This window comes from Tupaia chinensis, unplaced genomic scaffold, assembly GCF_000334495.1.
Source record: "Tupaia chinensis unplaced genomic scaffold, TupChi_1.0 Scaffold000578_2, whole genome shotgun sequence".
NCBI classification, from domain to species: domain Eukaryota; kingdom Metazoa; phylum Chordata; class Mammalia; order Scandentia; family Tupaiidae; genus Tupaia; species Tupaia belangeri.
In genome coordinates this window covers 786962-802468 of record NW_006160094.1, presented here as the reverse complement: position 1 = coordinate 802468, position 15507 = coordinate 786962, and the positions used below count along the sequence as shown (strand labels likewise).

Sequence of the window (15507 nt, the reverse complement as noted above, 5' to 3'; positions counted from 1 at the left end):
TGTTACCTATAGAATAATTATGGATTCCAAATGTACACTGATTTGTAGACATAGATTTTTAAAACTTATAAAGACTAAAGTATATTTTTATCATCTTATCTTCATTTCACTATTGAGTAATCTATTTTTACATGTTAAATTATTTATACTTTAAATACTCTTCATTATTTATAATTTATCTATCCTTTATAGATTTCCTTATTGAAGAAAATTTTTTAAATGATGTATTATACATTTATTTGAATTAGAAAAATGGATACACCCTTTTTTCCTCTGACATAAAAGCCCTCTTTGATAATTGCTATGACAGTGGCAATTAGCTTTATTAGGTTATAAAGTAGAAATTTTCCCCAAATTGAATGAGCTAAACAAAGTATTGCTCAAAAGATAGAATATAGTACTATAAAAATATTTTTATAAAAATGTACTGTCAAAAGGTATTGAAATGAACCAAATCTCAATATCCCTAACCATTTCTGTAAACATGAGTGTATGTATATCTGAATATGTTTGTATTTACATATTAATATAGCGATACACACACACACACACACACACACAGAGTATAGACACACACATATGCATGCACACACACAGTGAGGAGGAAAAAGCCTAAACAGGTATCATTAGTTCTACGATAGTAAGTATTGGTAAAGCCTTTCTAGTATGTCTACTACTTTTCTAGTAGTCTAGAAAATGAGAGTGAATGGTTCTAATAACTGGGGAAATATAGTTTTGCAAATTAGATGGTTTGTATTTCTGTTTTCAATAACATTGAGAGTACTTACTTGAACTATTAGCTGAAAGGACATTAAATTTTTTTTTACTGTAAATAACCGTAACTGTTGTCATATAATTCTAAAGATGTATAATCAACAAATTCAGTTATAATACCAAATTTTATTTCATCTTTTAATTTGAGAATAAGGTTATCTCAGTGCAAAACAACAGGAACAGAATGCTGAACATTTTCCTTCTAGAAAGAAGGTGTAGATTAATTGGAAAATACTTTAGTTCTTTTCATCTCATTTCCAATAACATTTTCTTTCATAATTAAAGTTTGTAATATGTTGTATTGTGGACTACTAATGGTAAATGATAAATCAATCCATAATTTAAAAAAATCTTAAGATCCCTGTGGTCCTTGGAAATTAAATAAAGATTTCAATTTATATATATTTTTTTCTTTAAAGATATTTACAGTTGAGGGCCAACGGATGATGTAGCAGTTAAGGTGCTGGACTCCCACATGGCCGATTGTGGGTAGAGTTTGCACCTGGAAGCTTGCTTTTTCACTTTTCCTTTCTCTTTCTCTCTGTTTCTCTTTGGTCAAATTAAAAAAAAATAGTAAAAATAAATTTAAATAAATAACTTAAAAAATAACAGTTTATTATGAAAATACCTTGAAATGGGAAATATATATTGTTAGCATAAAATTCTATAAAATACATAGAATAGAAATATGAGTTGAAGTAGTAAACATTATGATATAACATTTTACCCTTAAAGAAGAGCTTATTGGTTTAAAAAAAATGAACAGTAGATATTAAACTGCTGTTGATTTTGCATAAGAGTGATATTTAAAATGTCAATGTTTTTAATATGGAAGAAATTATTGTTGGCTACTTACATTTAAAATTTCTTTCCATTAAGAAATTTGTGAGACAGTATATAACCAGTTTACATAGTATAAAACGTGAATAAATAACAGTACCTCTTAATGCTGCTGAGGATTAAATTAATTTGGTGTGTTTATTTAGTACATGGCCCGTAGTAGGTGCTAAGTAATTCTTAGCTTTTTCCTTAAAGTAGCCCAGCATGGTGAACATCAGAACTTCGAGGTAAAAATTTTGGATTAGGGCTAGAAAAGTTAGGTGGCTTTTCTAAGGTCACATAGGAAAAAGTATTACTATTGTGTCAGACAATCTGGTATTAGGTATCTGGTATTAAATTACAGGCTCTTTCCACTATATTATACTCTACTATTTCCAAGAATCTGCATTTACCAAGCTCAATGTCAAATCTAGACCAGAAATCCATGGTTTTACCCATGAGGTTTAAAGTGTTGATAAGTACACACAATGAAAAGGTCAATTAGTAAGGAAATTTCTTGGTCCTAAGACTTATTAACTTATGTATTCAAATATTAGAGAGATGAGCAAATATACAGAAACATATAATTTGGTTTCCTTTTAGATATGACAAACCTCAGAACTGACTGTCAATATATAGAATTATATGACTATTATCATAAATTAGAGAGAGCAAACAATTTAATATAACATTTTTATTTGGCCACCAATATCTGGTATTTTTTTCCCATCCAGAATAAAATATCATCAGGCTTCCTTCCTCCATTTCTGAAAATTTGTCAAATTACTAACTATGTACAAAAGAAAAGGATACTCCGAAGGAACGAATGATGCTTTGGGTGAATTTTTCACTTTCTGAATACTGAACTCAGACTACAATTGCTAAAGTACCATGTTTTTGTCAGCATATAATTCCCTATAAGTCAAGGAAGTAAAGAAAGCAAAGGAAAACATAATTTTAAAACTGCTTGGAAGTCTTCCTAGTTCAATTTCCATCTTCCTTCCTAAAGCTACACTTATTAGAGCTTTACTAAATGTTTGCTTCCTCCTAACTCCCTGTGCACTAGGGAAACAGCACAACAGGGGTCCTCTTCTTATGGGTGAGGAGATGCTATATTTCACATCAGTTTCGGTTAATACAGGGTTATTCTATCTTCCAAATGTGATCATTTTGGAGGAGAAAATGTATATACTATTCAGAACTTCAAACTAAAGGCATTCATTTTTATAGTGAAGAACAAACTGTGAGATTAAATACTGTAAATTTAGAACTATATATTGGCATATAATTCTGAGGATGTATAATGAACTGAGTAATTCAGGTATAAAAAAATTTATTGGATCTATTCATTAAAAGGTAATTGGGACCAGCAGATTACACAATGGTTGCGTTGCTGAACTCGCACATAGTCGATTGTGATTCCAGTCATGGAGCGCATGGGTGTGTATGCCCCAAATCCTGAGAGAACAATGGAGGAGAAGGGATTGTGTCATGGCCATCCCCCCGAGGGGTGATTTCTTGCTTTTTGTCTCTTTGTTTCTCTCTGCTTCCCCACTGAGTCCATGTACCCTAGAGCAAAAATCTCTCTTAAAAAAAAAAAAGCTATCTCAGTTATAAATAAACAACAGAAACAAAATTAATGGTGAACAGTGTTCCTTCTAGAAATAAAATACTGATATACAAGGTAACTGAGAACTATTTTAGCTTCTTTGATGTCTTTTGGTAGTATTTTGTCTAGAAGGGCAAGTAGTCTTCTGTAACTCTCGTAATATATTTTTAAATCATCAAAATTTAACATTAGATAACAGAGTAATAAATAGCATTGTTTTGGGTTCATTAATGCTACTGTTTTACTAATGATAGGTAGCCAGTTTAAATATTTTATATAATCTGTAGGTGAGCATGACAAATATTTGATAACAAGCATACCTGAATGCATTATTCATACAAGTTACACAAAACTAAAGTAAGAGCAGAATATGAAATATTAGTCTACAGGCACTACATTCAGGGCGTACTCCACTATTATTTAATTAATTTAGAATTCACTTTTAATAACAGCACAAAGAGATATTCTTTGATTTATGGAACTGACAAATATGAAAATGCTAATGTTTATATCATATATAAAAATCTGTTTTGACACTTATTAACCATGAATCATATTCATCTTACAAAATGTAAGACAATTTATAAGGCTCTACGGACAATTCCTAAGACAGACTACAAAGTAAAAATAAACAAAAAGACTGTAAGTGTTAACCACAGAAGAGAAAGAAAAAAAGAAAATTTACTTAAAACTATATGATAGAAATACCTATAGAAATACCTAATTTATGGTTACATACACAAACTATTTTGAAGAATCTTTTTGAGAGTTTTGCTATAGGTATGTGTGCTTGTTGGAGAGACAGAGAGACAGAAAGTGAGAATCATCCCCCCAGGGGAGGATGGCCATGCTGCAATCCCTTCTCCTCTATTCTACTCTTGGGATTTTGGTTACGCACACATATGTGCCTGGCATGAGTTTTAAGCCACTGGGTCCAGGACTCGAACCACAGTTGACTACGTGGGAGTTCAGCAATGTAACCATTACGTCATTTGCTGGTCCTGAAGAAATGTTTTAATAATTTGGAACTCATTTTCGAAGTGTATATTCTAACACTTCTAGCTGATTCAGGGGATACAATAAAAGTATCTGGTATTATCATATGTAAGATTTGACTTAGGTTTTCCACTTGCTCTTTTGCTTCTTGAATATGATCTGAATCCCTTACTGAGGAATAGAGTTAAGCCTCGGGCAGTATGTACTTAAAGTCACTTTGAAGAAATTTTCTTATTTACTACAATTCAACTTCATTTCAGCCTTTTTCAACCATAGAAAATACAAAAAGACATTTTGATTCTCCTGTTTGCTGTGAGATGGTCACTCATCAACTTTCATGATTCTCATCCGGTTTATGGATAACCCATGGTATTTGTTCTCTCTTCTGCTTTCTATCTTTGTGGGCAATTCAAGGCAGATCCTGGTAACTAATAATGAAACTCAAAATAGATCTTCATTTCTACAACTTTGGTAAAAAAAATTATAGAAGTTCAAATTATCATTCAAAACACTTATTTTTTGATTATATGTGATTTATACTTTTCATCTTTATAGGCTGGAAAATCTATAAAGACTTACAGACTCTCTAAGTTTACACTGTATTTAAAGAATATTAATTTCTAATTTTTAATGTAGTGACCAATATGCTAAGTATTTAAACACTTAAAGAGGGCAAGATAAAAGAATAAATTTGAGACTCACAAATGCCCAAATCTCTGACACAAAAGACCTCCTTCAAAGACTAGGGTATGAAAGAACACAGCAAGTACCTGCACATCCTGCTTCATCTGCCTGAGCTTCAGGCCCCAGGATTTCTTGCCCTTCCTTTCCTAATGAAATCAAAAAACAAGAGATAAAAGTAGATCCATGTGTCACAAACATTTTACTTGTAGAAATATGAAAAGAAAACTTTTAGTACAGATTATATTTAATTTTGATCTTTTTCATTTATGCACACTTATGAGAATGTGTCTCTCAGAAATCAAACTTCTTCAAGAAATTAAGCAGATAGTTTTAACAAACACACAAAGGTATCCTAGAGAAGCAAAGTCAGCACAGATTTATATATATATTCTGGAATTATATGTATTTTAGGATTTAAACATACTGTGATTTTTTTTTTTTTTTGGAATTTTAGGAGAAGACCTCTGTCTATAAATGGTAGAATTTTTTTTTTTTTTAAATTTTCTTCTCGGCACCAGCAGTTAGCGTAATGACTATGTCGCTGGACTCCCATGTAGTCGACTGCGGTTCGCGTCCCGGACCAGGTGGCTTAAAACGCATGCCGGGTGGGTGTGCATGCGTGCCCAAAGATCCTGAGAGGAGAATGGAGGAGAAGAGATTGCGGCATGACCATCCCCCCTCGGGGGTGATTTCTCGCTTTCTGTCTCTCTGTCTTTGTCTGTCTGGTGAGCACACGTGCCCTATAGCAAAAACCTCCCCCCCAAAAAAAAAAATTCTCTTCTCCAGTACATAAATTTCTGTTTTCTGGTACTGTCCCAGATGCTTTATGAACTATTTCTTTCTTTTTTCTTTTTTTTTTTGGAGAGGTTTTTGCTATAGGGCACGTGCGCTCGCCAGACAGAGAGAGACATAGAGACAGAAAGTGAGAAATCACCCCCCAGGGGGGATGGTCACGCTGCTATCCCTTCTCCTCCATTCTCCTCTTGGGATCTTGGGCACGCACGCATATGCGCCCGGTGTGAGTTTTAAGCCACCGGGTCCGGGACGCGAACCACGGTCGACTACGTGAGAGTCCAGCGACATAGCCATTACGCTAACTGCTGGTTCCCTGAACTATTTCTTTTAATGTTTGTTTAAACTCATTTTATAAGTTAAAAAGCAAAACAAAACTTGAGGCTTGGAGAAGTAAAACCACCTGCACATAGACTTGTAGCTACTGGGTGGTAGGAGTGGAACATGAATGCAGATTGATGCACCAAAGCCTACTAACTAGTATACTCTTTTTATTTTTTTTTTTATTTTTTATTTATCATCATCATAATCTTGTTTCTATAACATTGAATTGCATATAACTTTACAGTGTGTTACATTGCTTTTTCAAAAGGGATTGCCATGCATGTCAGTCAATACAGAGACTTTAAACTCTGGTCTGAGAAGTATTTCATGATGGTAAAGTCTTTTTACAAGAAAAATGAGAAATAGTGATTGACTGTTTAAAAAAATAATTGGAATAATAATAATAATGATCTGACCAGTATACTCTTACATGTCTACCTAGGTATCAGAAAACCAGAAATCTAACTGAACTGAATGCCACTGTGCCCAAAGTACACACCTCAGGCACTATACTTTTTCTTTTATTCTGTTAGTCTAAGTGCTGACAAATAGAAACAAATAATAATAGTGCTATGGACAGACATTTTTTGGATGCCTGTTACCTTCTCTTTCTTTCTATGTTTACAGTGGATTGCCGTATTCAAAAAAGACTAGGTTCAAAATAAATATTTTGCATTATAGTTTTATTCATACTAAAACTATAAATGTGTAGTTTTTTTGGCAACCACAAAGTATGTTTTAATTATTCAGGTACATTTCATTACAATAACTTTTAAAGAACATCTACATTTATAAAAAATGAAATAATGAAAAACTTCTCTTTTAAAAATTAGAAGCAGAATATATGTTGTAATTATGATCAGAATACTTATAAAGTCAAAGTGAAATACGCCAGTCAAAAAATCTTGATTTAGATTTCTCCTAAGTTTAATTATTAAATTTAGAAAGCATTCATCAAGTAAAAATTTCACATCACATCAAGGCATGCATTTCTGTAAGTGCCTTGGATTAGTAGATGAATTTATTCAGTAGATTTTCTCTACTCATTAACTTTTATACTAGTACTTAACAGTGATCACTATATGAAATATAGTTAAAATATGCACAAACCTCTTTAAATCAACATCAAAACACTGCCTAAAGTACATAATGATGAGATTAACCTTTGCTGAAGAATTCTCATTTTTATACTTTCCATCAACAAAATGACAATTTAAAAATTCCTGGCAAAGGATAAAAACAAGTATTTTCTCTCTAACATCTCCCTTTCCCCCTCTCCAATGCATCTTCTGAAAACTAATAATGTGACAAATGGTTATCATATAATGGTAACATAGTTATTATTGTATATATATGCCCTTTATTTCTTCTCTAACGAGAATCAAAACAGTAAGTTACTACTTGCTAAAATAGGATCTAACATTGACATTAAAGGTTAAAATGACATTTGGACATTAATAATTTTTCTACCAATAGTCATTATTATAGATGATCTTAAAACTGTCTTCAATTCAATTAAATGATTTACTAAATTTTTCATTCCTTGAACTCTGCTTAGGATACAACCTAGGTGCTTTAGATGAACATTTAACACATTTCAGAATTTGTTCTTAGACTTCTCATACTTTAAAAACTAGCAGTCTCTATGTTTTCCCTCATTATTGAGTTGGAATTTTGGTTGAATAGCTAAAACCACATGGCCTGATGAAGACAGAAAATGTCCAAATGCTGGCCTGTAACTCCAGCATGCTGCTTTCACTGCAAAATGTGTTGCTCAGGAACAGGTTAGGTTCCGTCCTGCATTTGCATGGGAGTGTACTTGAAGGGGCTATTCTAAATCCTTCTAAAGCAGCATTCTCCCTTAGGTCTTCTGATCTCACTTCTAGTTTAGGAGATAGAAGGGGAGCAGAGCAGCACATCTACGAACATGTAAGATGTCAATATATTATGCATGCGGTTCTCCTAAAGACTTTTTTTAAAGGGACATGAGAATGCTCCTAAGATTTTTGTTTTTAGTCTAAATTCCAAATCGAATATATAAACAAGAAAAATTCCTGAGTAGTAAGACTTATCTTTCCCCTAAATGATAGCAAAGTATACTCTGAAATATAAGTCATGAAATTCCACTCAGTAACAACAAGGAACAAACTACTGATACATGCAATAACTTAGATATATCTCTAAGAAATTATGGAGCATGAAAAGCCAATTCAAAAGGTTATGTATGAGGGGCCAGCAGGTGGCATAGTGGCTAATGTACTGGGCTCCCACATGGCCAACCACAATTGAGCCCCAGACCTGATGCTCTAATAGGGTATGGTAAGGGTCTAAGTCAGATTTTTCTTTTCTAGTTTTGTCACTACCTCTATACACATCCATATGTGCCATGGACATTTATAATTGCATACCTTTTCTCAAGCTATTCCCTCTGTCCAGAATCCCATTACCCATTCTGAATAAATAACTTTTTGTAATCTGATTTGTAGAGTCAGTTATATCTCTCTCATTCTATAAGGCTTCCTGAGCTTGGTCTTTGCTGTTCCCACCCTACTGTTCCTGATAAAGAAAATCCACCCCAAAAGCAAAAGCCAAAATATTGCTAAATTAAAATTTAAGTGTTCAAACTTTAACTAGGAATAAATGTTTCAGTGTACATTTTTTCTAGACAGCTTAATTTCCCCCCTTTTAGTCTTTTGATAGTATACACATAAATATATACAAAAATACATGCCCACATATACATATACACATATAGTCATGCAAATATTTGTGGTATGACTACCCAACAAAGTCACCATATATATATAATTCACAGCCTCTGGAAATACATGTTAACTTAGACAAAGATAAAAAGTTAACTTGAGGCCAGATTCAGTTAGGGTTGAAAAAGTATAAGTCATTCTGTGTCTCCTATTAAATGAAGCTAATAAAACCTGGAAAAATACCTGAAGCAGCTATTGAAGACTATGGAAGTTAAATCATAAACGGACTGGAGAGAGAGAGACACCACTAGAACGGAAAGTACTACAGAATGATTGCTCTTACCAAAAACAAACAAACAACCTCCAGCACCCCCAGGCTTGATTCAAGAGAGTTTAAACACTAGAAGGGGACAATCAGGCACAGCAGAGAAAGCAGTAGGAGCAGCCCCTTAGTTCAGGTTAAAGGAACAGAAAAAAAGCTCAAAGAAAGGAGAAATATCTATTTTCCCTTCTCTATTCTCTCAAGCTCTAGCCCTCAGGTTATCTAAGCTAAAGAGAAGGCCACAGAAGGGGCCTGAAGGTACAGTACTCAATGCTCTGAGGGAAAAGAAATAGCTTCTCCAATCTGAGGCCCTGACTCACAACAGTGGTACAAAACACCTACCGAGTTCTTTCTCCTCTTGTCTTCCTGCAGCTCTTCTTCCTACAGATATAGTTGCACAAAGTGTGTGGCAAAATGTAGTAAATAAAGTCCAATAGTTTTGGCTACAAGATGGAAAATGGGAGTCCCAGAGAACTGAAATTATTAGATACCACAAGGGGGAGAAGGTCACAGGAAAGTGATCCCATAAAGTTGTTTATGAACTCCTGGGCTTATGCCCAGACTTCTCATGTGTGGATCTGATTACGAACTTTTAAAAACCTAAGTAAGGGATAGTCCACTACTCATGTCCCAGACTGGCCATAGGCTAGGAAGGAGCTGAACAGCACTGAAAAAGATTTGAAAACAAAACTGATTATGGAACCACAACCTGCAGAAAGTTTGTTGGAGCTTAATATCTGAATATAGGTGTGTAAGTTCTGCTAACCACTCTGAAAATGTCAAAATACTCTTTAGCATTTAATTAATACTGAGATTCTTTAACACTCAAAATATTCAGGATACAATCCAAAAATCATTTGCATTGCAAAGAACCAAGAAAGTCTCAACTGGCATGGTAAAAGTTCACCCAAAGATGGTAACATTTAGAAGGCACAGATGTTGAATTATCAGACATAATTTTTAGACAGTTATTATAAATATGTTCCAAGAAGTAAGGGTGACCACTCTTGAAAAGAATAAAAAGATAGAAAATCTCAGTAAATGGAAGATATATATAAGAAACAAGAGAAAATATAGAACTATAAACATAGTAATAATACATTTAAACTTCATTGGATGGGCTTAATAACAAATGGAGATGAAGGGGCCAGCAGGTGGTGTGGTAGTTAAGGTTCTAGATTCCCACAAGGCCAATGATGGTTCAAGTCTTAGACCTGGCAGCTTGCTCTCTCACTCCCCCACCCCTCTGTCTCTCTCTGATTAAGTTAAAAAATAATAACAGTTAATTTAATTAAATAAATAATTATTTTTAAAAATGGAGATGAAAGAGCAAAGATTAGTCAACTAGGCAGTAAATCAATGGAACTTAACTAACTTAAACATCATTAGAGAATAAAAGTATTTTTAAAAAAGTAAAGTCTCAGGTATGTGTGGGAAAATAAAATAAAATATCTAACATTGATGATATGGCAGCTTGAAAATCATGTGAGGTGTGTGTGTGTAGCCAATAGATTCAAGGAGTTCACTGCATCTCAAACAAATAAAATCCCCCCAAATCTAGGTCAAAAATCATCAATCAAACTCTAAAAACTAAAATTAAAAAAAAAAACTAGAAAAGCCAGAGAAAATGATATACAACTATAAGAGAACATTTATTTAAAACACCAAAGATTCATCATCTGAAGTTATGAATTCCATAAAGAAGTAGTACATCTCTTAAAGAGTTCAAACAAAACAAAACAAAACTGAAAGCTCAAAATTCTATTGATAGATCCTATGATAGGAATAAAAGTAAAATAAAGATAGTTTCAGATAAAGGGAAACTAGTAGCCAGTAGACTTATTCTAAAATAATTACAAAAAGAATATTGTCAGAAAGAAGCTGAAATTATATCTGGGGCACTTAAAATGTCAGAAATGAAAGAAGAACATAGACACGATGCAGTACTTATGACAACTACAACTATAAAGAAGAGGAGGGTAATATGACCTACATGAAACTAGTTTCTGTACTCTACTTGGAATGGTAAAATATTGATTCTAAGTAGACTATGACAAGTATGTACATTTTAAACTATAGATCAAATACTAAAAATAAAAAATACAAAGACATATAGTTGAAAATAAGTAAATGAAAATAGAATCTTGATATATACTGAGTGTATGCACAGTATGACTGAAACTGATTGACTAAAAAATATAGAAACACAGAATATGGATGTAAATACCAGATATAGTGTGTGTGAAAGAGTAGGGTCTGAGGAAGGACATTTAGAAGAAAAATAGGGAGACAAAGCATTAATGGGACAAAGAAATGTGGTATTATCTGTTAAAGATATTTTATAGTTTTTTCAACTGGACTAGGGAAAAATTTTCACCTGTTGAAATATTCACTCTGTAAGCAAAATAATGTGATTGAATATACAAAAGAAGATGAAATAAAAATTGTAAGAAAAAATAGAATACTAAAAAGAAATTCAGATGATCCAAATAAAGAAAAACCATAAGAATGAAAAAAAGAGGGAAAAAAATGGAAAACAAATATTAATAATAAAATGGTAAGCCTAAATCTAAACATCAAGTTACATTAAGTATAAATGGCCTAAAAAAGCCAAACTAAGAGACAGAGATTATCAGAAAAGATTGGGGGAGGGACTCAGATCCATCTACATGCCATATACAAAAAATAATTTTAAAAATGATATAGATGGATTAAAATTAAAGAATGAGAAATTATATTACACTATACAAACACTAATCACACTAATCAAGATAGCTAGAGCAATTATATTAATATCAGACAAAATATACTTTGGAGCTAGGAAATTTATCAGGGAGCTAGGAAAATTATCTGGGATAAAGATAAACTCACCAAGCACACATAACAATCTTAAATGTGTATGCATCTAACTGAAACAAGAGAAGCAAAAAAATAAATAGAGGTAGAGATAAATCCGTATATAACAGACTTTAATAGTCCTCTCATATTAATTAACAGAACAAATATACAAAAAAACAGCAAGGATCCAGAATAAGTAGGTAACACTTTCAACTCTATAGAACTGATATTATAGACTATTATACTCAACTAGAAAAATTAACATTTTTTTTCAAGTTTATATATAACATTCATGAAGACATACCATATCCAAAATTGTAAATAAGAACCAAAATAAAAAGCAATGTATTTTAAGGAACTGAATTTATACAAAATATGTTTTATGAGCATCATAAATTAAACTTAGATGTAAAATGCAAAAAAATAAGAATATCTCCAAATACTGATTAGTAAATACACTTAAAAAGAATCCAAGGATTAAAGAGGAAAATGAAAAAAGAAATCAAAGATGCTGCTTAGGAGGAACTGTATAGCATTAACTGCTTACATTATAAAATAAGGACTCAAATCAAAATCATAAAGTACTGTTAAAAAATATAAAAGAGCAATATAAATTCAGAGAAAACAAAAGGAAATGAAATAAAGTCAGAAATCAATAAAATTAGAGCCAGCTCCATGGCCTTAAAATTAAAGCAGCCAAATCACACATGGCTAATAGCACAGTTCAAATCCTGGCCCAGGTACCTAACAAACATTCCTGGTGTGTGTGTGTGTGTGTGTGTGTGTGCTTGTGTCCAAAATCTCAAAAGGATGGAAAAATGAACTAAAAGAAATTACAGTGGGATTATGCACCATGAGGGTGCTTTCTCTCTTTATTTCTATCTGTCTCTATGCCTCTCTCTAGCAAGTGCATGCATCCTTTCAAAAAAAGAGAAAAGTCAATGAAAGGAAAAGCTTCTTCTCTGAAAGACCAAAATGATGGAAAAAAATTTAGCAAGCTGACAAGCAAAAACCAAAACAAAACAAAACAAGTCACAAGTTACTAATTAACAAGAATGCAGAGGAATTATCACTACAGTCAGTTGATATTAAAAAGGTAATAAAAGAACACTATGGACAACTCTATACACATCCATTTGAAAACTTTGAAATGAACCAATTACTCAAACATAAGAAACTACTAAAACTAATCCAACTTGAAATAGATAATTTGAATATTTTTATAACTTTGTAAAAATTGAATTTGGAGTTTAAAATCTTTCCCCACAAAACCAAAACTCTAAGTACAGATAGTCTCACTTGCAAATTGTGCTGAATCTTTAAAGAGGAAATACACCAAATGTGCAATAAATAACTTCAAGAAGATAAAAAAAAATTACTTCCCAACTCATTTTAAAAAGCCAGCAGTACTCCAATGCCAAAACCATACAATAGTACACACACAGCCACATGCACATAAACAAACCCTGAACTACAGATCAATATCCCTTAGGAATATTGACACATAAAATCTACGAAATATTAGCAAGTCAAATTTAGCAGTAAATTAAACGTAAATGAACAAGTGAGGCTTTCCAGGGAATCAAGACTTGTTCAATATTTAAACATTCATTACTTCATTCTACTGTACTAACACAGGCTAAAGAAGCAAAACCTCTTGAACATTTTGATGATGTGGAAAAAGCATTTTTTAGAGGTTTTTGCCATATGCACATGCACTCTTCAGAAAGAGACAGAGACAGTGAGAGGAAAAGTGAGAAATCACCCTCCAGGGGGATGGTCATGCCACAATACCTTCTCCTCTATTCTCCTGAGATCATGGGTACATACATACACACACACCAGGCACCTGGTTTGATTTTGAAGCCACTGGGTCTGGAACTCGAATCACATCTAGCTCTGTGGGTGGCCAGTGACTTAAGCACTACACCATCTGCTGGCCCCATGGAAAAAGCATTTTTTAAAAATTAACATCTTAGAGTATGATGTTCATGCAGCAGTATTGCAATGCTCTGCAAGGCTGACTCAAGTAAGGTTCCAGGTTTGTGCCCAGAGACATCCCTGAACATGGACATGGTGGATATGTGTGTGTGTGTGTGTGTGTGTGTGTGTGTGTGTGTGAATGTGTGTGTGTGTGATCATGATCGAGAGCTGGTTAGGGCTGAGGTTGGACTGTGGTGTAAGGACCCTATTGGAGATACCTATCTCCCTGTCTATCTTGCTCGTGGAAAAACTAAAAATAAAAAAAAGGATCGGCATCATAGGCTAGTTCCACGGTGCAGTTGTTAAGCCCTGTGCATAGGAGAATGGACTGTACGCAATTGACGGCAATCTGAATCCCCACGACAGCAGCTTGAAAAACATGCCCAGGTGCATGTACACACATGCTGCAAAACCTGCAAAAATGTAGAGCAAATAATTAAGGGATGACCATGCCCCATTGAGGGGTTCTTTCTCTCTCTCTCTGGCAAGCACATGTATCTTCTGGCAATAATAAATAAATAAATAAATAAATAAATGTCTGTCCATGTATGCTCTCAGTACACTAGAAACAGAACAGAACTTACTCAATTTGATAAAGCTACAGTTAACATACTTAAAGGTGAGAGACTGAGTGCTTTTCCTCTAAGACCAGGGAAAAAGGCAAGAACATCCACTGTTACCACCCTTGACATCGGGCAGTAAATCAATAAAAAGAAATAAAAGGTATATGCATTAGAAAGGAAGAGAGAAAACTTCCCATTTACAGAAGATAAGATTTCCACATAGACAATCCCGAAGAAACTATAAAGAATTCCTAGAACTGATAAGTGAGTTTAACAAGTTCACAAGATGTTAAGTCCACATGAAAACATCACTCATATGGCTACACACAAACACTCTGCAAAATACCTGGCAGTCTCTTAAAACATTAAATAAATACTTAACATATGAAACCACAATCCCACTTCTTGGTATTTATTCTAGATAAATGAAAAATTCTATTCACAATCCCTCCATCCACCTCAAGAACCTGTGTATTAATGTTTCTAAGCAGCTTTGTCCACAGTCTCTAAGAACTGTAAACAACCCAAATGTCCTTTCAACAGGCGAATGGACAAACTGTGACATATCCATACATTAGACTATTTCTCCTCAACAAAACGTATCCAGCTAGGGCCAGACAGTGGCACGTGTGTAAAATCTGACACTGAAATGCTGACCCACGTGGCAGGGGATTTCAGGTTTGCATCTGGAGATGTCCATGAGAATGCTGGGCACATGTGTACCATGGTTCCAGGGCTGGGTGAGGCTAGGGGTGGATTTTGGTGATAAGACCCTCTTGGGGGTGCTGTCTCTCTGTCTTTCTTTCTCTTTCTCTCATAAGATAAAGAAATGGATAAACTAAAAAGAAGGTCTAACTATTGATACTTGCAAGAGCTTGAATGAATCTCAAAAGCATGCTGAGTGAAAGAATCCAGGTACATAACATTTCACACTGTATGATTTCCTTTTTATGACATTTCCAATAAAGAAAAAAATCATGGTAACCTTGGGAGAATGATATAAGTCCTTAAGTCTTTAGTTTCCACATCTATGAAATTGGAAATCACCAAATAGGATTATTATGAAGACTCAAGGGGAATATATATATATATATATATATA

At 33.5% G+C, this 15507-nt stretch overlaps 1 protein-coding gene across 3 annotated transcripts in view; it reads right to left on the bottom strand.

Annotated features, from left to right (window-relative positions):
* The window catches only part of ZEB1 (zinc finger E-box binding homeobox 1), a 243306-nt gene that overhangs the window by 24522 nt on the left and 203277 nt on the right, over positions 1–15507 (bottom strand). For 2 of the 3 annotated variants that reach the window (XM_027775617.1, XM_027775619.1), the window contains exon 3: positions 4969–5028. The exons of the other annotated variant lie outside the window; for it this stretch is intronic. In XM_027775617.1, the coding sequence (XP_027631418.1) occupies positions 4969–5028 (60 nt within the window). The remainder of the gene's footprint in view (positions 1–4968; positions 5029–15507) is intronic. 3 annotated transcript variants of the gene reach the window in all.